Here is a 24,914-nt window from a genome sequence, read left to right on the forward strand (position 1 = left end):
CATCACATCACATGTCTGCCTGGGTCTCTTGGCAAACAACAGAGCATGTTAATTCTTTCTGTTCTATGGCCAGTTTTACCCTTGGTGTGACAAGTTACATGAATTCAAGGCATAACATCAGTTTCAAAGAAAGATAAACAACAACAAAAAACAACAACAAAAAGAAAACCACAAAAAACCCCAAACTATTGAGCTGTATGCTGAAACAGCCCTGCTTTCATTCATGAGGAAACCACAACTACAGAAAACTTTGCCTGCTACATAGGGCTGAAGCCACTGCCCCTGCTTGTAAACATTTGTTTGTTTTGTGAAATTGCCATGAGACTGCCATATGGACGGAGGAATACAGTGCTTTCCATTGGCAACCTCAACCATGTTTCTCATTTTGGCAAAAAGTGATGCTTTTATCACAAGACCAAAGAAGGATTGCCCAGAAATAGATGGAAAAAACACCATAAATAAACTAATTTTGTTCCTTTAGTAGTTAAATAGAAAAAATTGAGAGGATAGACAAGGGATTTACTTGTTCTGTCCCATAATACAATGGCACTTCAAGTAAATCAGTGCTTTCCATTTATAAAGAAAATGCATCACCATACTGCAAATCCTTGCATCTTATGACTAGGAGCCACAAGCTCTAAGAAGGTAAACACCTTCACAAGCATAGAATTACAGTCTGATGTTCTCAGCCCTAAAGGAAAAAGCAGAGTTTTACTTCTTGGACACTGCATCAGTTGTGGTTTGTGCTGCTACAGCCTCATTGGAAGCCCACATAGCCAAAATGCCCTAATAGCCAGTCCTGGTGGTTTACATCTTGCAAGAATGCAGAAACTGAACTTCCCTTTTATCCATACTGACTCTTCCCCATTTCATTTCCCACATGAGCTCACAGAAATTAGGCAGGAATCTTTGGCACATTGACTTCACACCGCATCGGAAATTGCTAAAACCTTTTCTGTTCTGCTTTTCAAGCAGAACTTCTGCCTCTGGGAACATCATTTTGACACTTCTCATCATTACCAAATGCACTCAAAAAGCTTCAGGTAATAAAGTGAAATTTCTCTTCCTTGCACTGGAAAAATTCTTGAGCTTACCATACTTTATCATAGAGCCCTGCTCCCCTTGCTTGTGAAGAAAAGTGTGCTGCTGAATTTTCTCCAAATAATTCACTCGTTTCCTGGTCCACTTGGGACTACAAAAGCATTTGGGAGTGGGAAAAGGTGCCTAACTTTGAAAACTACACTTAAATAACAGCATTTTAGCTCCACAGACACTGAAGTTTTTTCTTACAAACTTACCTTTTTGCTGTAGGGTATTTCAACAGAGAGAAGTATTTCTTCAGGCTTAACTATTGTCTTTCTGTAGCCAGTGAAAAACTTCTCATCCATGGTGACAGTCCTTTTGCCCTCTGTAGAGCAAAGGGACATCAATGGTGAATAAATGAAAAATGGCAATATTATGCGTGGAAAAGCCTTCAAACCACACAAATCACTCTTGATATGATATCTGATTTCATTTTTCCACTCTCTTTCCAAATCAGGAAAATCTTTCTGAGATTTATTTTGGTATTTATAGACTCTATGACAGCTTCTGCCTACATATTGAATTTTCTTTGTACATAAACTGATAAAAACAGATCTCCTTCTTTATCTAATGAAAGCTTAGCCTCCAGGTGAGCCAGTTTCCAATACTAATTAAATACTCCTCTTTCTCCTTTCCATAGCCTGCATACAAACCCAGTCCACTGACTGGACAGTCCAGTTACTTCAAGGATATATTTTAAAAAAAATTCCTAAGGAAAAAAACCCCTGAGATGCTTGGCTTTCTTCTTAGGAAAAAAAGCCCCACGTTTCAGTCTTTATCTGAATAAGCCAGAAGGATTAAAGTATGATAGTGACAGAAACTATTTAATGCCTATTGTTTTTCATTAGTACACATCTTCAACCAGCTCTTCACAAGGATGTGTCTGTAAGTACACACACAGTACCAGAGATTCCATCTGGCACAGAAGTTTAAAATTCTTTAGGAAGCCAACCTTAGGTCTAACTATAGGACTTTAGCTTCAAAAAGTGTGAAAATACAGAAGACCCAGATTAATGATGTTAATTTCCACTTTCGAGTTCTGGCCTGACCTATCAACCCATGGCAGAGGGCTGCTGACTATCCCAGTCCCCTCAGTGCCACAGGGAAATGTAATTAACTTACCTTTTGACACCAAAGTCAGTTTGCTTCCACTTGCCATTAACACAGGATTTAAGTCAGAAATTGGGCTGGCTGTCATTATGTTCCCACCAATAGCCTAGAGTGAAAATAATGCATCACAATTATTAAAATTCTAAGCAATTTTTGGCCTTTCATTAATTGGGAAAACCTAAGCCCCAGGTCTCAGACAATATCAACATTTGCCTGAAACAGATTTAGAACAGTGTTTCGGAAATGCATCAAGACTACCTTATGCTGAAACCTCATATGAATTTTGGCACGGTTGTGCAATCACTGCACCTGCTATTAAGGGAGGATCCATGAAACTAAAAAGGGTATTTTTAGGACCCAAGGGGTTTGGCTGCAAAACAAATGCATGGCACAGTGTCTTGTGGAACAAAAGTTCTTGTTTGGTAGGTTGGTTTAGCTGCTTGCTTGATATTTTTTTCTTTGAGCACATGGAGTTTGAGCATACCTTCCCTTTAAAACTAGAAGAAAATTTGCCAGCTCTGACACATTAACTCTATGACTGCCCTAGTTGTCATGGCTATATATACACACACCTGCTTCTTTGAAGCTTGTCCAGCACTCTAAATACCTTTTTTTTTGTTCAATCAGTCAAATCTCACTACAGTTCCCCCCACTTGGTGATAACAGCAATGGAAGACCTGGAGAACTTCCATGTTTCCATGTGTGACACCAGTGCAGCACAGACACCAACTGAGACCCCAGCACTTTCTGGGGTTGAGTTTTGTGTGCTGCTTTCTTTCCCAAGGTTTGCAAACGTTCTCCTGTGAGATGCACAGGGCACACCAACACCTCTTGAGGCAGGGCAGCTCCTCAGACTGAGCTTCCAACTCCAGCCCCTGGTGCTCCTGAGCCACTTACAGCAACATTCCTGATCTGAGGCCCTGCAAACCAGCGCAGCTGCTCCAGGACAGCCTGGAAAATCTCTGTTTTGTATGGAGGAAGGTCTGCCACTGCCTTCCTCATCACCTCCTCTACCGACTTCAGCGTACAGGCAGCACCGATGGTGACCCCTGTAAAAAAACAAAGGAAAAGAAATGTAGTTTTCCAAACTTTTGAGGTACACAAGGACAGTTACTGTGTCTGCAAAGCTCAGATGGCACTGAGTTCAATTAGATATTCAGTTACACCAGACTATTTAGAATGCACTGCATGTAAACATCACATCCTCAGAATAAAATTCCCCTTTAAACTACAGCTCATGCTGGTGCTGTCTCCCACATGACAGTAACACCTAACAATACACTAATTGTTAATAATCAGTGTATTATTAACAATATTGGCCTCCTTTTGATATTAGTTTGTCCTCTGAGAGGTGAACTCCAACCCTTTCCAGTTTCCACACTTGAAATATCCTACCAGACATGGGGCCACATGCACTAAATTGTCCTAGGTATTTCTATTTGCAAGGTTGACCCATTCCATCACAAAGCTAAAGGCAATGGATTTATAGAATTGTCAAAGTTGGAAAAGACCTCCAGAGATCACTGAATCCAGCCTCTGCCTGAATACCACCACATCAGCTAAACCACAGCAGCAAAATCACATCCAAGAAATAACTCAGTTATTTCTTGAACACTTCTAGGCATGGTGACTCCACTACCTCCAGGGGCAGCCCATCCCAGTGCTAGACCATGCTTTCAAGTGAAGAAATTCTTCCTGATGCCAACCTGAATATCTCCTGGCAGAGTCTGAGTCTTGTCCTGTCACTTGTTACCTGGGAGAAGAGACTGACCCCCACCTTGCTACACCCTCCTTTCAGGGAGTTGTAGAAAGTGATAAGGTCACCCCTGAACCTCCTTTTCTCTGGGCTAAACATGCCTAGCTCACTTCATTACACATCACTCACTTGATTTCCTGTGAGAAAATGGGAAAGGTATAACATATACAGAAAACAATCTTTAATCTGGGGATTTTCCTTCACACTCTCTTTATTTTTCCATGGAGTCCCCACTCACCTCACAGGTGTTCTGCCTCTTTTTTGCTCACCTGTTTCAGTGTGCTGAACAGCATTCATTTCAGGAATCCATGCTGGTGCTATTATCACTGGATACAGGAAGTTCTTTAACCTCATCTCAATACCTTAAGGAAAAGACACCAATTGGTACCTGTGACATGGCTACTGCTACACATAATCCTTCAAGAAAGGAAAATTATTACAATAAACCCTACAACATTTAGTAATTATTTCATGAACCAATTGCTCAAGACAACAGAATTACTAAATATGTCTGAACTCTCCTCCTCATCACTTATGTTTTCAAAAGTCTCTATTTGGTGTGAGAAGGCAGTAAGATTTCAAGTCTTGAGAATTTTCTCACTGAAAAGTCCTTCAAAATGAAGCTTTCACAACTGAATTAATTTGATTATGGGGACATTTCATGCTGTGTCACTTCCCTCTTCTCAAAATTCCACAAAATAGCACAAAGGCTCAGAGATCTGGAATAGCATTTTTTACACCTGCCACAGCAAAGAATGGAGAAAAACATTCACTGTGAGATTTTCTTCTCAGGTAGATTAAATCTGTTCCTACATACAACCTGAAAATAAATAGCTTTTTAAAAGCAATGACATGAAAGAGGTTTCCATTTGCACTGTTCTCACAAAATACTTAATGGAAGGTCTTCCAACTGTTCATAATAAGCATCAGCTCTTTCTCTTACCCACTTCCGTGTTCCCCACAACGAGTTTGGCATTGGGGTACTGGGATTTGAGAGCCACCAGTTCATTGAGAGTCGTGGGCTGGATCCACATCACACGCTCGCCTTTGAAACACATCTGCTTCTGCTGTTTGTTACTCTGAGTCTGCAGAAGGGAATTCAGACAGAGCTCAGCCCCTACATTGAGCCAAGAATCCCTGCTCACATGCTGCCCATGCCTGTGCCACACCAGGCTCCATCTCAGCCAAGTTACTGACAGGGGGCTGGGATACCCACACTGTGGTTGGCAGTTTGGCATCCCCCATCCTTCTGCTGGATGTGATGGAAGTCTTCCTCATCCTGACAAAAGTTCTCCCTTCCTGGTACTGCCAGGTGCATCCTGCTGCCACACCTCCCTAGCAAGATCTGTGCCAGCAAGCTCCAAGGCTCTGGCACATGATGAGAATGGAAAACCTGTTGAAGCAACCTGTGGCTTCAGTTGCTTCAACGGGTTTTCCATTCTCATCTCAATCCAAAAATGCCAGTTTTTAGCACAGATGAACTGCAATTAACCTGCTAGGCCAGGTTCTGATTCCCCTTTTAACTACTTCACCCAGTGACTAAAGAAAACATGAAATCAACCCTTGGGCAGGAGAACATCTTGGAGAAGAAACAGAGGAGCCCTATCTCAAGCTGAATCTATCTCATGATATGGTCTAAGAGAACCCACTCATGCTGTAGTTCATAACACATTTAAGCTGGGTAAAGCAGCAGAATTAATGATTGAATTTCAGTTGTTAAATGTGAAGGAAGCTGTAAATGCATCATGTGCTGGATTAGATTCCTGGCTGGGACACATTGCTTAGGGGGAGGATCCCTGAAAAAGACAGGAATGAAACATGGAGAGGAACTCATCTCACCTAACTTTTAATGTCATTGTGAGCCAACCAACTTTTACTCCTGCTGTGGTGAGGGGAGTTTTTTGAAAAGACAACTATTTGAGATATGTATTCAGCTATACCTTGTAATTCTGTAGTGGTTTTGCTTTGTTAATTTGAGATTTTATGGTTAACGTATTAATGAGTGTGGTGGATTTAGTCTTGGTTAATTATTAGTGTAGTCATTTATTTTTTGTTGTGAGGTAGGATTAGGAGAAAGGTAAAGTAGGCTTGAAACACTAAAAGGGTATAAAGGAAAGTTTATTAATAGTAACTAAAAGAACAAGTAATAGGAATTAGAATAAAATACCTTTAGGACACTGCTCTTCCCCTCACAATCTTTTCTGTCCTTATGACAACGTAAAGAAACAAAACCTAAAATTTCAGTCAGTTTACTACTTCTAAATTAGTCTTTTTTGTTAATGTTATGGAGACTTCTCTACAAAAAAAGTGCTTGTCTCTATGAATAGCAACTGTCTGGAGAAATCTGCAATCATAAAATTCCTCTCATTTTCTACAAGTTTTTCTCACAGTTGTGTTTATGGGCCATGCCAACTTATGGGGTACTGTTTTGAAGATGAGTTGTTTAAAGGCAAAAGTTCTCATTATTTACTTCTGAAATTATTTTCTTCCTAAGGGCAAAAGATTTTTATTACTTTTTTCTCTTTCTCTGTTTAAACTTTTCATAGGATTACAGTTACTTTAACATTTGCTTACTTTATATGAAGGCCTTTGATTGATATCTACAATTTGAATACTTTCATCTCTATACTTTTATATGTTTTAGGGAAAAAGAGTCTTTTTTCATATCTTTACAAGAGGATTTCACCCTAAAACCAAGGTATCTCCTCATTTCTTCTATCCTGGATTTCTTCTTCATTGACTTTGGTGTCTTCATGCTGTTGGTTGGACTCCATGATCTTTAAGGTCTCTTCCAACCTGGTCATTCTGTGAATTCCTTTACATTGTCTGCATTTTTGTTCCTTCTCTCACTCAGGGGAGGACTGAAGCATTGAAAGATTTACTATTTTGTTTGGAGTTAAGAGTTAATAGTTTGTAGATGATTACCTGACCCAGGCCAGGCTTGGTAGTTTGTGGTGGGAACTGCAGTCAGGGGGGCTGATGGCCTCTCCTCTGCCCTGCCCATGGTTGTGGGTGAATATTTAATGGTGGTGGGATCTTGGCTAAGCCAGCCTGGCCCAGGGCAGCTCTAGGGGCTGGCAGGTCCAGCTTGGCCCTGCTCAGTAGCTGTAAGATGTCAGAAATGGCAGCCAGGCCCAACATCGGCCCTGCGGCCTCTCCTCCCCTACCCAAAAACCAGCTGGGGGAAGACACCCTGGGAAAAGGATCCAGGTCTGCAGCAAAAACCACCCAACCCTTGTTACCTCTATCAACCAGAAAAGAAAGAAAAAAATCCTGAGTTTCTTTCATCTTTAACATGTGTTTTTTACAAAAACACAAACTTTCCAGTAGCTGAAAACTTAACATCACTTCCATGAATGCCTCTCATACAAAACCACCACAAGTTCCCTACTTCTCTTCCTACACTATAAAGGGAACACAGGGAGACAAGCTCAGATATATCTGTGTTTGAGGCAGAAGTTCACATCTGACCTAGTCAATTGACATTTGGATTTTAGCTACTGTTCGACCCCCAGACAGACAGTGACTGGGAAAGAATGCAACCCAAGAGCAGAAAGACATATGGTGAGAACCAGAAAGAAAGCCAGACTGCTGCAGGAGACACCTGGCCTGCATATTTCTTCTAAGCCACCCTAGCTCAAACACCTTGCGTTTTATAAAACAGGGAAGGATTCATGCCCATGCATTTTCATTCCTTAGCAGCCATTTCCTCAGGACAGAGTCACTCAAACCTTGTGCAGAACAACTAAGCCAACAAATCACTGCTATTTCTTTCTGAATGAACTTACCATTAACTCTGGTGGGAAGATTGGCTCCTGTGTGGGATCCAATGGCTGGAACTCAGAAGAATTGAACAGGCTGGAGGAGGTCATTGTCTGTGACAGAGAAAATGCAAATGGATAATGACTGAGGAGAAAGCTCTCCACATATAACCACAACTCATTCCTCTTTCAACTCAAATCCCTGTTACTATTTTATTAAGCAAAATACGGCAAACACAGCAAAATGATGCCACCTGATTCAGCATTTATGGTCCTCCAGTCATATTTTTCTGATTCCCCCGCATGTCTTGTCAGAACCCTCAACCCTGAACACACTAATACATTTTAGTCAATCAGAAGTGACATCCCTTTCACATTGGCATGTTATATCATGTCAAATACACCTTTTCTGAGGTAGGCTCTTCTGACCATAAAATATAAATTAGTCTAAATTGCTTTGCCTAGATATTGGTAAAATAAAAGCACCAGGCTTGGGCATGCAATGAGCCAGATCTAAGACTTTAAAACATCAGAAATAAAGGAAAAAGTACTACAAGTACTAGTTGAGAGGCACCTTACCACACTGTCCTCTTTTCCATTCATGCAGCAGCCTGGACCATTGGCCTTGCCTCCACAGCAGCCTCCATTCTGAAGAACAAAAAAGCACACTCCAGCTATTCTAAACATAGTCAGAACTTTGTGACTTCTACAGAATAGCCCTCCTCTCCTATCAATCCCCAGATTTCAGAAATCTGCAGTCACATTTTTCATTAATAAACTGCTTGAAAGAAAGGACTCCAAGCAGTCTTAACTGTTGGACTATTCCATGCAACACTGGATGCTTCCTAAAAACCAATCCACAGACATTCCCTGGAAATTTCTGGTAATGAATTTCACTGTATTCTCTGCTTCCTAAGTTTATTTTATACTCACACTACCTTAAGCACCAATTTCTTCTTTCCATTCTTTCATTTGTTTTGTACCTAGACTGATACAGTCAATGTGATTAACTTTTTTCCCCTCCAGATATTCCAAAAGATTTCAATTGCACAGTTTTGGAACAGAGAGGAAATTGCTTCATTCATCACTGGATGGCAAAGTTTGGGAAAGATCAGAGTGGGGAATTTAGACCTGTTTTCACAGAAAATGTATCACTTCAGTGCACCAGAAGCTGGTAATAGATTGCTTACAATTGTCACCATGCTATTTGACAGAAGAGTTGCTCCTTGAAGACTCAGAAGGAACATCACTGTTTTGAACCCCACATCATGATGACCATTGGGACATACACAGTCCCAGCATTTTCCAAGAGATAGACAACAAAAACTCAGAGAACTTCTGAGTATCTGCACCACAGCAGAGCCAGAGAGGTGACTAACACATCAAAGCTCCAATGCTATATTGAAAATTGAGGTTATGGGTCTTAAAATCCAGCTTACCATGGTATTTTCCTTCCCACTGCGACAGCATCCAGTGCCATTGGCAACTTTGCCACAGCAATTCATGTCCTGTGGGAACAAAAACTGTTCTGAGGAAAAATGTGCAGATTCCAAGGAAATTAAGTAGGTTTGATCCCCTTTTGAGAGAAATATCCAAAGCAGAAGGAAGATGCCAACCACATAGGTGTTTCTCTTGCCAATGGAAGGCAATATCCTGCAGTGCGTCATGCATGCCTACTGTGCTGATAAACCTTTTCTTCTGGTTTGGAAGTACTCTGAGAAAATTCATGGTAAGTCTTCATACTGCACCCAAACCAGCAGAAGAATTCTGGGCAAGAGCTATAAAATAGTGATTTCAACTTCTTTCCAGAGCTTTTCCTGCTCAAAAATGCAAATTCCTCCACAGCATGTCCCTACCAGGGCACCATACCTTCACAGGTAATCCACACCAGGATCAGCTGCCAGTTGTATTATGCAGAGAGGGTGAATTTTTCTGAGACTGAGAGAAAAGAGTTACAGAGTCTGATTTCTTGTGATCCAGAAAGGGATCATCAGATGGATCTTATTTAAGTGCCCCCAGCAAGCAGAGAGAGTAAAGTGTTTACTCTATCTGAATTATTAGCACATGAATCACACAAACAGAGGTCAAGAGTTGGAGCTGGGTTGTTGGAGCATATTTATTTCCTTCCTCCCCATTTCAGTTCATGGCATGTTTCAGTAACAGAAAGAAAGACAGCCAGCTTTCCAGGTTTCTTTAAAACATGATCTAAAACCACTTACTTTAGCAAATGTCCTGTATCCTTCCAGAATGGGTCTGTAGCCTGTACACCGACACAAGTTCCCTGCATTGTCAGAGCAAAAGGATAAGGATTTAGTGTCATTTGGCTAAAAATTTATCTTCTTTTAAAACATTCTATTGTTTCTCACAAAAGCTTGTCAAATCTTGATACAGCTAATGAAAAAAATGGGAGGAGGAAAATTTCATTAGGAACCTTGCAACAACCGTACCATTCCTTTTTGTTGAAATTTAAACTGAAATTCATTTAGAACAAATTCAATCTGTCTTATTCAGTATTCATTTATCTCAATTGTGTGAGTCTTATCAGTATACCAACTAGTCTGTCTCCTGAATTACCCAGAGATTGCTTTCTCCTGCATCATCATTCCTCTCAGATCACTGCTGGAAGCACAGTGATGACTCTAACCTCAGCAATAACAGCAGCCTCTCACAGGATTTACACAGTTGGGTTCTGCCCCACTCCATCATTGCACGTTGCTGTCTTGGTCCTTGACTTGAGGACATGTTCTCTGTCACTTCTGCAGGCTGTTGTGACAGCAATGAATACACAAGGACACTTTTATGCCCCTCAAGGACAGGCCACCTTTTGGGCTCCTAATCCCAGACTGAGGCCACTTATCCCTGCTTACAAACTATGACATTCACTTCATGGCACCTGGCTGGCTTCCAAGTGAAAAAGCTACTTAACCTCATAACCACCAGCTCTTTTTAACAAAATACATTAAATAATGGTGCACCTCCATCCCACTGGGTGAAGCAGATGTAAATAAAGCAGAACAGGTTGCACCCCTGCAGGGCTGTGAATATTACCTTGGAAAGCATCTTCAATGTCCTCCATGTGGGGCTCGGGGTTGTTCCGAAGCAACGTGTACATGGACATGACAATCCCTGGAGTGCAAAAGCCACACTGGGACCCATGACTCTTGGCTATTCTCTCCTGAGATCAAGTAAAAACCACAATTAGCCCATAATATCAAGGTGAGTTTATTGTTGTGCTTGTTTATATTACACTCCTGTTAAAAGCAAAAGCCAGTATCACAGAGGAGTTAAGATTATCATCAGATGTTCTCTGTTCAGTTAATCTATGGGACAGCCTTCAAAGAGGAGAGCAGCTTGAAAAGTTTGCACGCAGGCTTTTATTGTATTTGTGGGGTGCCCCAGGGCAGGAAGGAATGGTGAATTTGACTCCGTGTTCTTAGAAGGCTAATTTATTATTTTATGATACTGTATTATATTAAAGAATGCTATACTATACTAAAGAATATAGAAAGGATACTTACAGAAGGGTAAAAAGATAATAATGAAAACTTGTGACTCTCTCCAGAGTCTTGACACAGCTTGGCTGTGATTGGCCAGTGATTGAAAATCACATCAAAAACTAAGGAAACAATTCACCTGTTGGATAAGCAATCTCCAAAGACATTCCAAAGTGGCAAAACACAGGAGAAGCAAGTGAGATAAGAATTGTTTTCCTTTTTCTGTGAGGCTTCTCGGCTTCCCACAAGAAGAATTCCAGGCAAAGGGATTTTTCCAGAAAATATGACTGCCACAGGCTTTGAACTCAAAATGTGACTGAGGGCCACTAGAAGATTCCAAGGAGATCAGGAATTCTTCATATTTACCATGCTAGCAAGCTTTGGGTTACCTGCCTAAACCTGACTTTGAATTTCAAAACTTCGCTGTCAGAATCTTCAGGTGGGAGGAGAGAAAAGAAGACAAAGGCTGCCATCAATTCACACTCACTGAACTTATTTTTCACTTTGTTGTTCACTCCCTCAGATACTGGCACAAGTCCTACCCCTGTGCAAGCTGAGATGAATCACAGCTTACCTTAAAGCAGCAGGTCTGACAAAGAGAGGCAAGGCTGCACTGTAACACCTTGCTACAAAAACAAGGATGCACATTCCTGTCACTCCTTCTCACCAAGAATATTTTGAGACTCCAGAAACATCACTGAACCAAAACTCACTTCACTATTGCAGGGAAGGTTCCTAACTATGCAAGATCAGGAACCAAAGTCATTTGTGGAAGGCCATAGGAGAGCCCAAACCTATCCCAGATTTCCTAGCTCCAGGTCATTAGATTGGCTTTCCTCACATCATCAATCTTGCCAGACCAGGATGTGGAGCAAATACAGCCATGCAAATGCAGCCCAAGGACAAAAGCACTGGCAATTCAGCCAGGATGGCATGAGTTAAGCTGTTAGGGGCAGAACAGAACCCTAGAATTGTCTCAGGAGTTTGGTTCTGTCACTCAGCCATTCCTGCAAGTATGGATTGCTCATGTGGAGAGTCAGCCCCATGGCTTTAGTGGAGGTCCCAGTGTCCTGGAACAGGTTTAAGTAGCACAAGAAGATACGCATAGAAGGTTTTTAAGTTCCCAGTATTAATAGCTTACCTGGGCTGGGTGCAGCCTGGATTTGGTGTTTCCTATGCCTTCAACAGTAGTTACAGCCACGTGATGTAGGGCACAGACAGGGAAGAGACAAGCATTGGCAGTGTGGTGGCTAAAACACTACATTAAGGTCATTTCATTTGACACTGCTGCTCAGCAAAGGAAAAAGGGAACAGGAGCAGTGAAGAGTACTCAGAAGCTACAGCAGTGAACACGACAGGAGCGCTTAAGTAGATGTGATATAAGAATTAATTAAAAATCAAGTCCTACAGCACCCCGTCATCCAAAATTCTAATCAATTTCCCTTGCAGTTTGATCCAGGCATACACCATAGGATTTCACCTAGATACAGCAACTTTAAACATCCTTGTTGCACATTAAGATGCAGAATCCATATTAGTAATTTACAGGGGCAGACTACAAATACCAAGATGTTGTGCAGCTGAACACTTGCAAAGTTACTCCAGAGCCTGGAGTTCTCAGTCTTTTAGCTAGAAGCTGTTTCTAGATGGTAAACATGGGGGAAAAGTCTAGACTGAAGGTAAGAGAGATTAATGTTGCCAAAACACGTATAAAAACTAGCTATTTTATCTCATTTCTATCAAGACAGAATAATGACCCTAAAGATATCTTATGGCTATGCTACTAAGAGAGGATCCAAGTTATAGTATCTCCAAGCATAATTCCAAATATATTAAAGATTTCAGTGCTTTCTGTTCCCCACAGTAAAACGAAACTGAGGCCTGTCTCACTGTCTCATCCTCTCTTTGCACTCCCCTTTGTTTTTTATTCCATTGTTTTCCCTTTCAATTAATTAAAGTGAGAAGAGGAGGAAATTTTGTCTCAGGAAATAATTCTGAAGGTTACAGTACAAGTAGAGAAAAAAGTTAACATCTGTGGCATACAGAAATGAGATTATTGTCATAATACAACAACAATAAAGATTTTATCACAATAATCATATGGTTTGTTGCAGGACAAAGTTAACATGAGAGTCAATGCAGATATTGCAGGGCACAAAGAAATAGTTCCTTATAAACACTGCACAATGCTTTAAGAAAAATACTTTCTTATCTCAGCCTTCTGAGCTTATGTTCTGAAAGTGAAAAATGATGTTTTGGCAGAAACATTCATTATATAACTTTTTTTTTAAAGAAGTACCATATCTGGTATGTCAGAAACCTGGATCTGTCCCCATTTTATTTCTCTGTTGTAGAGTTCAGATTGCAAAGGATACAGGATTTTCTTCCGGAAGGGATCATATTTGGATATCATAACAGTGCAAGCACCACATCCACCTTCTCCACAGCCCAGTTTGGTTCCACACAGGCCCACTGAGAGAACAGGAATTAAGGAAAACACGAAAAGAATTGGCACAAACTTGCTCAAGTCATCAATCAGGCTGAGCAACAAGTTCCTGCTGGAAGCAAATTACTCATTTCTTCTGCGAAATAATTTAACATAAGCAAAGTTTCAAAAGCTGGCACGTGACTATCGAGATCAACACCCAAACCTCTCAGAAGGACATAGCCCACACTCCAACACACTCTCAGAAACAACCAAAAAAAATATCCTCAACTGCAACAGTTCCCACTTTCCATGAGTCAGAAAAGGAAATGACACAAGGGAGATAAAGCAGTGGTAAATGCTGAGCAGGAGCTGTTCAGGCACGCAGCCACATGCATGAGCCACACAGGGACATCCTCCTTTAGCACCTCTCAGCCTCTCAGTGGTGGGGCTGGATTTCTTCCCACACCTGGTGACTCCTACCACCCAGAAGGCTCCCAGGAAGGGCAGCCACTCAGGGCTACAAGTTACACAGTTCAGCACTGGCTTGGAGCTGCACTTGAACTGCTCACAAACTACCTGCATCTCCAAAGTCATGGTCTGGCCACCCCATTTCTGATGGCTTGCAAATTGATAGGGACAAAACCAGCCAAGCACACTCCCCCAGGAGCCTGGGTTCCATAAAATCATAGGAGGGAGACACTGAGAGCCAGAACTCATGGAGATGCACAGAACCCCTGCCCAGACACCTGGGAGCTCATTAGAAGGTAATTAGACACTTATTTATTGCAAAGAGAATTGGCCAATGTTGAGAGACTTTTGGTGGAGTAAAAATCTGCTGATTTCATTGGCAATCGACGCTGAGATGAGATCATCAGTGCCTTTCCCTGTATCACAGAGCCTTTGAAAAAGCAACAGACACTGTGATAGAGGGAACTCAATCTTGCCTTCACTGCAAACAGTGTGGCACTGACTGTTTCTAGAGAATCATAGAATCATTTACGTTGGAAAAGATCTTAAAGATCACCAAGTCCAACCATAAAGACAATGCTGCCAAGTCCACCACTAAACCATGTCTTTGATGCAAACCTAAGGCTGCCAAGTCCACAATTAAACCATGTCCTTAAAGCCACTACTGCTTTGCATAGAATCATGTGCCTGCTTGAGCAGAAATACAGCATACCCATGCCATCCAATGTTCTTCTTGACAATAGTGCTAACCTGCCTCAGTAAAATATGTTTCTCAAAGTATTTGTCTGACCCTAACAAGAGTGCTCATGTAGAAAATGAGCAGGTTTTGAAGGGCTCAGATTCTCTCTTCACAAAGCTATTTGCATTAGTTATCTACAAGCTTAGACATAAAAGTTCTGGCAGTAAGAGAGGCACACCTAGGCACAAGAGTAACACCACTTACATTTCCTCCTGACCTTTATCCATCTATGGTATACTCAGATAAAGAGAGACGCTGATAGCTCTGCTGAAAACCTCCAAGAGGAATGTGATTCATGTCCCTGTACTTTCATCCTTCAGCTCCCAGACAGCAGCATGGTATGGATACACCAACACAGCTGTGAACAGTTTGGCAGATGAACACGCCCAGCTGGCCAGACAAAAACTCAGAGAGCAGGGAATGACACTACCTATGGAAGCAGACCTGGTGCAGCCAGCCTGATCATCACAATAATTAATAGCTATTCAGCTCCTGCAGCTGCTGTGACTCACATGGTGACCAGTTTCAAGCAGGGGTGAAACGTGACTGCTTGTATCTGCTCAGGTAAACACACCCATGGTACATCCTGCCTCTGAACCTGCCTCCCTGGGCCATCTGATAAACAGCACAGGGTTATCAGGTTATGGGATATTAGCTAGCCAATGTGATCTTTTGGCCAGAAAATTCTTTATTCTTTTTGTGGAACAGGCTTACATTTCCTTCAATTTTATTGCCATCTCATTATTGCTTCCTTTCCATCATATTATGATTCTGTGAAATTACAAGTTTTTCCTTAAAGTATTAATAAATCATTTAAAGTATATAATTTAAAATTTGTTATTAAGTTTGGAAGAGCAGCTGTAATCTTTGCTAGCAAGAAATACCAGACAATGCAAAGCATTCCCTCTTCAACTATGTGCAAAAGCTCTGCCTAGTACTCAAGTGAAAGAACAGTAAACAATTATAAAATGCTGTAGGCATTTAAAGCCTTCTGCAGTTTTTTCTGGCAGTGGATACATTTTCTCCGCAGATAAGTTAGCAGGGTTGTTTCTGGATCCACATCTTTTTCCACCACCTGCAAGAAGGGAAAGATATTGATAAACACAAAACATTTTACAACACAGATAAGTTACTTGCAAGGGGAAAGTTTGGTCTTTCTGCAACTTCTTTTCCAAAGCAGGAAGCAAAAATCACAGATTATTTCAGCAGTGTTAGTCATGTGCCCAGACACAAGGTTTCCTAGAATTTATTGGGTCAGAGGGAAGTATATACATTACATGCATCTGAATTTTTCAGTCATGGCAAACTGAGGCAAATGTAAAAAAAACCCTTCATCAAAAATGCCAAACAGTAGTGAGAAGATAAAGACTTAGTGAGAAAAGGAAGAACTGTGTTTTGTACTAAAATATTGGGTTCCTGACGTGTCCCAAAAGGTGCCTCATCTTTGTCGACCCTGAATAACTGAACACTGTCCTTTCTTTTACTGTGGGAAGAGAGAGAAAATGAGCACATAAAGACAATGACAGAGCATCAGTAATAGGTTTTGCAGAGGAAGAACCCTAACAGTGGAAACTGGAATGCGACAACACAGGTGCAGCAGGATGGAGAGCAAGTACAAATCCTCTGACGTTTCTCCTTCCTCCCTTATAACATTAAATCAAAGAGTATTACAGTAGTAGCCATCCTAAATGTGGGAATACAAAATTCTAAGAAAGGAAACAGTTTTGCTGCATATTTTGAGCCACCTCCATCCCATTAATAGAGTTAATTAGAATTTATCCATTAGACATAAAGCATTTTACTTTAACCTCTGTCCAGTGGTCAGAAACCAAAGTTCTGCCCTTGTCACAGGGCTTGTCTTCCCCTTTTTCTGTTATTAATCAAGTGTCAAGAAACTTCTCCAAATTCACTGTGTGCCAGAATATAATCATGTTCTTGGCTCTTATTTTATGCAAGCCCTATGTACAATAGTTACAGTTTATTTGAATTAATCACTCCCAGTTTGAAGGGCAAATTGAAACAGGGGTCATTTGTTCAAGTATTTTTTTTAACTTTCTTTTCTCACTGATAAGAAACCTTCACAACCTCTGTCCTGCTCCAGTTTTATGCCTTTGACACGTGACATGGTTATCCTAAAGAGACAAGGTTCACACTTCCTGTTTGAGTTCACTGTTTTAGAATTAACTGATAAAATTGCTGCTACAAAACACAACTGGTCACTTTTTTCACATCTCATTCCTTCACTAGAGATGATCTACAGGAAAAAAAGAGTCAATTCTAGTTTGGGAATGTCATATTGCAGATCATACAGCACCCATTGCTGCTATTCAGAGCAGAGTGCCCCCGTTCCCTCACCTCCTGGATGCATAGAAATAAATAAAAGCATGCAGTGGCTCTTCCATGACCAGGTTCAGAGTAAGCACATACAACCCTCTGCAGCACCTTGGCAAATAGACATGAGAAGGAAATCACAAACATGACTGTGAGAGGACAAATGGCCTTTCAGAGCCATCCCACAGGCAAAGAGCCAGCCCCAGCAATTCCCACTGTCACACTGAGCTTCTTCCTCATGTCTGTGCCAATGGCCATTGCAAACCCTTCCAAAGCAGCTTCCAAGATAGCCAGACACAGAGAAGAAACTTTACAACACCTAAAGACTTTCTGTGCTTATATCAAAGAAAACATCACAAGACGTTTTCTTGAAAGAGCCCAAGAAGTGCTCGGTCATGTACTCAAACCAAGCAATTAAAAGTTTGGCCAACTGGCTTCTTTTCAGGAAGCAGGAACTTAAAGACAGGCCCAGTCCTTCATTTTTCATTTAACCACTCATCTCCATGTACTTTTAATGATGTAAGAACACGTGAAGTCCCAAAGCTGATGCTTTGCTCAACTTTATCAGAAAGTGTCTCCCACCATGTCCCAGACAATCCACAGCCTTACTCTGTTCCAGCCAACAGCCCTGGATTGCTACTTCAGCCACTTCAAACTGCTCCACTGGAGCTGCATATCTGCAATCCTGGCAGAGACTAAGGATCTGAGGGAGATATGGGTAAGAGTTTGGAGAACATTCTGGATTAACACCGATCTCACACATCACAGATCAAGGAATCATTTCTCTTCACTTCAGATTCCTGGTGGGAGGATGCTGGCTGATGAGTCTCTCTTGCTGGGCACAGAGTAAGAATTTTTTCTGTTCTTGCCTTTTGCTCACTGTTGTTGATGCTGGCTTGTCCTCCAGCATATCATTCCTCCAGTGGTTTGTTGCAATCTCCTGCTGTGATTTGTTCTTAAAATATTTTAAAACCCTGTGGGTGAGGATAACACATCTTGTCTGATGCCCAGTACAATATAATTCACAGCTCAGTACCACAGCTCCTGCTCACCTCCCCCAGTGTCCTTGTACAGAAAGAAACTGAATTCCATCCATTGCCTTCTCTGGTTGTAGGATCAGACAACTTAGATACTGTAGTTAAAGAAATAGTTCCCTTTCGGTAAGTTTTTAGTGTTTGGCAATCTGTTTTATTTTTGGTTTTTTAAATCAAATGTCATATTGCAGGTGTGTCAGATTGATAACCATATTTTGACAATTTTAAACTGGATTTACTTCATTTGGCAGCTTAATTATTAACCAAATGCAGAAAGAAACATTGTTGAAAATGTTAGGATGGCACAGACAGTCAAATGACTCTCAACAAATTTACTCTGCACTGCTGTGTTTGTACTACACGTCTGTTTGCTTACTGATTCTGGGAATTTTAAATACTCAGATCCACTTCAGTAGGGAGCCTAGCCTGGCCCTGAAGTTCTTTGTGCTTTCAAGTACCACACAGAGCAGGTTCTGAAGCAGTTCTTCACACCCTTAGAGTGCATGGACTAGTCCAGAAAAATGTTGAGCTCACCTCCCCATAATTTTATGTACAAATCTTCAATCTCAATAAATATTTTGTTTTTCAACTTCTCTAGCTGCCTCTCACTAATTCAGATAACTTCGCCCCTACAACACAAAGCATCATATTTAAATGATTATTCCCAGAAAGTTAGGGGGTTTTCAGTTTAAGGGAACAGTAGTTGAACAAGGTAAATAGAGGAACAAAAGTAAAATGAAAAACTTTCCCATTTTACCAAACAATGTGCTAAAATTTCCATCAGTTGGGGTCTATAAATGAGAAGCAGGTGCTTTCCTGAAGGACAAGATCCCATTCAATCACTAATCCCTGGTCACTGATTAGGTTTCAGGAAGAGAAAGTGAAAGGTTTTAACCAGATTGCCACACAGCAAGTCAAACCAGTCATATGTAAAGGTCCCCTAAGACATTAAAATATGTCAATGTGTAATTCCTGAAGACAATGAGAGATTTCAAATTCATTTATTAGGAAAAAGGATTAGAACACATGAAGAAATTAAATAAAATTGCACAATGTAAATTTGCTACTGGTCATGGGAACACTTTGTTCTGCTTTAAATCAGCACACTGAAAGCTCCTAGGTCTCTGTTTATGTAGAACCCAGAGGTTCACAAAGCTCAGAAAAATCCTGTATTTTAGCCGGTCCCATCAGCAATCAAATACAGACTTTGGAAGTGGCAAGAGGTCTAATGTAGCTTCCACTTCCAGCATAGATCCTCCCTTAGCATTCAGAATAGAAATATTGACTCCAAGTGTTTAAAATTGCATGCTACATATGCATGAGACAGACTTGTCAGCCAAGAGAAAAAAATTGCCTCTATTAGCTTTAAATTGAACATCCTGATTTGCATTCTAGTCTAGGCAGATGATTAAGAGAACTTGGAGTTAGTGGTGTGCCAAGCTGTATGCCCAGTGAAATAAACAGTCCTGAATGTAAAGTGTGCTCAGCTGCTCCAAGGAGATTTTTCCTTGACACCAGTGCAGGCTGGGCTAATGTGAGAGAAGAAATTGCTGCAATCCATGTCCCTGTCTCACAAACCACCCCTTGGCACGTGGTTTTGTACAGTGACAGAATGTCAGCAGCCCATTTGCAATGTCATGAATTCACACAGCAGGAACCTTTCCCACTGGCCATGTTAGCACACTCTCTGCATGAATCAGCTGAAATATTTAATCAGGATCACAGATGGATAGAACCGTATTCTAACTTCGAATCATAGAATATACTGACTAAAACCATCAAAGCTCAACTCCTGGGCCTGCACAGGAGCCCCCAAGAATCCCAACAGGTGCCTGAGTGCATTGTCCAAACACTTCCTGAAGTCTGCCAGCCTTGGTGCTGTGACCACTGCCCTGGGGAGCCTGTTCCAGTGCCCAATCACCCTCTGGGTGAAAAACCTTTCCATAACCTCCCCTGACAGATGCCGTTTCCTCAGGTCCTGCCACTGGTCACCATTGAGAGGATATTCATGCCTGCCTCTCCACTTGCCCTCTTGCTAGCTGCTGTTCCAGCAGAATTGCACTTCCAGGCACTTCCCACCACTCCTTCCATCACATCACCTTTCACATGCAGCAATGCTCCAACAAACTCCACCTACACTGCCACAGATCAGAGTGCCCCATGAGTCCCATTCTCTCTCTTAAATCTGCATTTGCTCTGGCAGTAACTTAAGCCACTTTAGCAACACATACAAATAAAGGAATAGAAAAAAAAAAAGCCACTGGAGGCTCTGGGTATAGCAAGTGAAACCTGCTCCTTCACTAGAACTGCCTGCTCCATGGGGCAGTAGGAAAAGATGCTAAGAGAGCTTTGACATTCAAATCAGTTGGTACCATTGGTAATATTAATCATGCCTTGGTGTTTGTTTGGTTTTTTTTTTCAGCCAAGCTGACACTGTGATAAAGCCCTTTACACATGCACGTAGGCTTTTGTAAACAAGAACAGCAGTTCCATTAAAATTGCTGAAACACAACAAGGCCAGTGTCACTCACAGGAGGTTTATTACCTGCAGGACACAGCAAGGACAGGCAGAAGAACCAAAATAAACAAGTTGTTTTTTTGCTGATGGCCTTCAGGGCCTAGGCTGCCATTTCTGCCCTTCTCTACCTCACCCCACAAGCATAAAAGAAATTCCCACAAGGCCAGCTCCGGGCTTTGATTAATAGACATTTTCATGTGTTAGCAAAAAGTTTTCTCCAGGAAGAACTTTTCTAACAATTTACACAGAGCAGCGCTCTTGTAATAACTGAGCACTAACTAGTGCTGAAGCACCATTTGTAAATTCCTGCATGCAGGAATTTGTTTACAAACTCCTCATACCTACCATGAGAGGCCTATTGGTTTTGAACCTCAGCTGATCTGGCACCAGAATTACAGTTCTCTCTGATTAGGGCATATCAGAAAAAAAATTAAAAAAAAAAAAAATCAAACAAGACAGGGCACTTGACTTGTATCGGGGTCTAGATTGCCCAACAAATTTGTGACAACCTCAATGCAAGAACTAAAGAGCTCCAAGTTCACCCTCTACAAACTGAGGTTCACAAAGGAGGCATCTCACAAAACTTCACAGAGCAAGAAGACAAGTTAATGGTGTGCCACCTGTTGCCTCCACAGCAGAATTCACCAGATAAAATTCACAGACCATCCTATACCACAATTTCAATTACCAGACTCAATTAGTAGTCACAATTAACTTGGAGCTTCATGTTTTCATCTCTTTCTAGAAACAATAAACAGCTGATATGTCAATTAACACATATGAACCACTACTAATCTGTGTGAGCAAAGCTTAAGTTGTCATCCTTCTCTATAAAACCTCAGAACCAAGCCTGGGCTCTACATCAGCATTATATTTAACAACTCTATGACTAATTTTTACTGTACACTGGATAAAATTCATTCTTCAATAAACTGTTAATATATCAATAAAACAAAACATTCATATCAAATCCACTAGTACCTCAGAAAGTTCTAATTCCAATCCAGTTTGGGACACAAGTTCACAACTAAAATGCCTAATTGTAGCTAGACTCTCATCCACATTAAACAACCATGAAAAAGCAAAAAAGCAAAACGGATAGTAATCCTGTGCTAGTCAGTAAGGCAGGGCACAGAGCTTTTTAATCAACTGAGAGTATTGTGTGATCCCTCAAGGGATTAAAAATTAATTGTCCGGGCCAAACCCAGTATAACACCTGATTTACACCCATAAGCAGTGCTCAGGGAAGGTTGGCAAACTCTTGGCTCCACACCAATGGGTAAGCAACCTTGGCCCCTTCCCTTCCCAGCAGGAAGCTGCTTTGGCACGAGTTCCCTTGCCCAAGTGTCTGGACAAGGGGAAAGTGGGAAGGCAGCACTGAGCTGAGCTCAGAAACAGAATTAACTTGGTAGTTGGTCCAAGAGTCAGCTTTGACTTTTGTAACAAGCTTTTGAAGAGGCATTGCTAGCCAGGCAAAGTCCAAACTGAGGAAAGGGAGATCCAGGACAAGCTGTTCAAATGTGTCCAGCACTTGCAATGAACAGCCCAGCCTCCTGTGAGACAGTCACTTCTCAGGTGATTGCCAGGAATCAGTATCAGTTCATGGGCTTTCATTCTGAAGAGTTTTCTAGCTTCTTAAATGCAAATGGAATAAACATTTTTCTAAATCCCTTTCAAAAACCAGATGTTAGAATTACTTATTGATGAATTATATATGGAATTATATACAGATGCTTCCATTTGAGTTGAATTTTCCAGATCTGTTGTAAATACTGAAATTATTTCTAGCAGGAATGCCTGTATTCAGCAGCGCACACTTATTTAAAAGTAGTTACGTCAGAATTGCAGTAAATTATTGCCAACAAATCAAAAATGTAAAAGGAAAATTATGTAATTGTGTTACCCTTTGAATAATCCACAAGGTTAGACTCAAAGAAGAGAAGAAATAATTTAGCAAAGCAACATGTAGTCTTCACAATTTAATACTTAAAAGTCATGGAATGACTTTTAATACATGACTTAAAAGTCATGTATTCTTATCAAAAAACTTCAGAGGAGGAAAAAGATGACTAGAAAAGTAAGTGATCAAGCTGAACAGGAAGCTGGAATCCTTCTTACCTTTTTACCATTCACAAAGAAAACAAGCTCATCCCCTGCCTGGTTGGGAGCCATCCTGCACACCTTCCCAAGTTCACTCCAGCAGGGCCACAGAGCAGCCTTGTGAGAGCAGCCCTGCTCCCCAGAGCAGAGTGAGCACCAGCCACACACACAGGTGACCCGAGTGTGCCTCCACAATGTTTGACTTGATTTTCACCCCGGTGCCCTGTGAGAGCCCATGTTATATAAGAGGCAATGCAGAGGCGTGCCAGCTGCCTGTGGTTGGTGCTCCTGCAGCCCTAATGACAGCGGAGCAGCTGGAAGCAGCAGAGTGACCCGCCCCCTTTTATATAGCAGAGGATCACAATTCAGCTGCATTCCCTTTGGATGACCCTGCCAGGCTTGGGGCACTGCTGGCTGCCACCAGCAAGGAATTCACAGGGGTTTTGCAATGCAATGCAAACTTCAGGGGAGGGAAGGGGCGTTCTCCCAGCTATCCCTCACCAAATATTGACAATAAAAAGCTGTTTCCCTCGTTCTGTGCACAGCCCATCCACCTGGCATTCACCACACAGAGGTCTCTAATGAGAGCACCTGCTTATTTAAAAAACTCCTTGATATGTGCACATCTGCTGCTAGACTTTCACTATTTTTCCTTGCAGTTTTAAAGCTGCAGTACCCTCTACCTGGGAGGACATAATTTAAGCAGGTATGTATTTGTCCACATAAAAGCAGTTCTAGAGAGCTGGCACTCTGATCCAATACCTATTTTGAGGTGCTAGGCTAAAACCCAGCACCTCAAATAATGTTTACACTGGGCCCTTAAAGCATTTAGTCTTACCTGTTTTGGCTTAATCCTCACATCCTGGCTCCTGGGTGCATGTTGCCAGTGAAATACGAGGAAAACCAAGGATTTTTTTGTCTTCCATTTCCCTGGTGGTGGTTTGTTCTGGTTTCTCCATTACACAACTACATGTTTTGCATGAAGCCTTCCTGTTTATTTCTTCCAAAACTGTTGGCAGAATCATCCACGTGATGGCAGAATCCATATGACAGGCATTGGTTCATTGAACAAGATATCTAAACAGCTACTTCCAGTTTAAAATTCCACCACAAAGCAGCACAGTTCCAAAGTCTCATGGAAGTTTCCTAGCACTGTACCTTATCCTGCCTGCTCCGTTCTGATTCTTGTGATTTTGCTTTCCTTCTTCAGTTTCAGTTATTTTTTTATTAGGTTTTTCTAATTATTTCTTTTAAATACCTAGGAAAGCACTGCATCAAAGTCTTCTTCTCAGGAGCCTCTCTGAATAATTAATAAGATAACAAAGTCTAATTAAATTACAATTTTCAAAAATAGTCCTTCCGTATTACAGAAACATTTCACAGTGAACACAACACATACATTATTTTTACCAGTTTTTATCTTCTGTTTAATCTATTATGTTTCCCAGTCTATACCCTAGAAAAGCTATTTCATAACTAGTGTCAAACACCATTTCAGCCTTCTTTATTGGTATTTCAGTTTGCTGAGAGTTCACAGCAAATTTGCTTAAAACCAGCTGCCTTAATCTATGTTTTCAGCGAGGTTGTGCATAGCTGAACCAGTGCTGACACCTATTGTCTGGCACCTCCCACTTTGCAATATCAGAGTGCTAGAAAAAACCCTTTTCTCCAAGTAATCTTAAGCTCTGTTGCTTGGCATTTCTGTGCAAAATTTACACAAGCACTACCCTCACGTAGCAAGCTTCAATCTCAAAATTAGTGTACACAAGGTTACTACTCATTAACAGTTTTGTAATATTTCAAATAACAATTGTTACTCATAACCACAATTAATGTGTTATTACAGCAATCTTAAAGCAACTAGCCATTACAGCATTAACACCAAAATCAAACTTGTTTAGTTTCCTGATCTGTGTTTTCCATAACACATGATGCAGTTCTTAGGTTTAAAGAACATTTCCAATCATATCATCACTTTTTAAAGGAAACCCATACTCAAATTTCTGCCTAGCCTTGGTGATAACATCATAGGAAAACTATTGCTTTCTGCTAAATCAGTAAACAGCACCTTATGATATTCCATCACAGGAAT

The 24,914-nt window shown here is 41.1% G+C and overlaps 1 protein-coding gene across 1 annotated transcript in view; it reads right to left on the minus strand.

The window, feature by feature from the left end:
• LOC128946625 (xanthine dehydrogenase/oxidase-like) overlaps positions 1-23,887 on the minus strand; it is a 49,767-nt gene extending 25,880 nt beyond the window's left edge. Inside the window, 15 exon segments of the mRNA XM_054290538.1 lie at positions 1,299-1,408; positions 2,206-2,299; positions 3,091-3,242; positions 4,219-4,311; positions 4,893-5,034; positions 7,738-7,824; positions 8,290-8,358; positions 9,150-9,218; positions 9,930-9,991; positions 10,759-10,885; positions 12,346-12,454; positions 13,580-13,676; positions 15,857-15,914; positions 23,661-23,725; positions 23,728-23,887. Of these exon segments, the coding sequence (XP_054146513.1) occupies positions 1,299-1,408; positions 2,206-2,299; positions 3,091-3,242; positions 4,219-4,311; positions 4,893-5,034; positions 7,738-7,824; positions 8,290-8,358; positions 9,150-9,218; positions 9,930-9,991; positions 10,759-10,885; positions 12,346-12,454; positions 13,580-13,676; positions 15,857-15,914; positions 23,661-23,725; positions 23,728-23,887 (1,494 nt within the window).
• Positions 23,888-24,914: the final 1,027 nt, after the last annotated feature.

The sequence above is a fragment of the Melozone crissalis genome, unplaced genomic scaffold (genome assembly GCF_028551555.1).
Source record: "Melozone crissalis strain CALT ecotype California unplaced genomic scaffold, PUWL_Pcris_2 ptg000081l_1, whole genome shotgun sequence".
Lineage (NCBI taxonomy): Eukaryota > Metazoa > Chordata > Aves > Passeriformes > Passerellidae > Melozone > Melozone crissalis.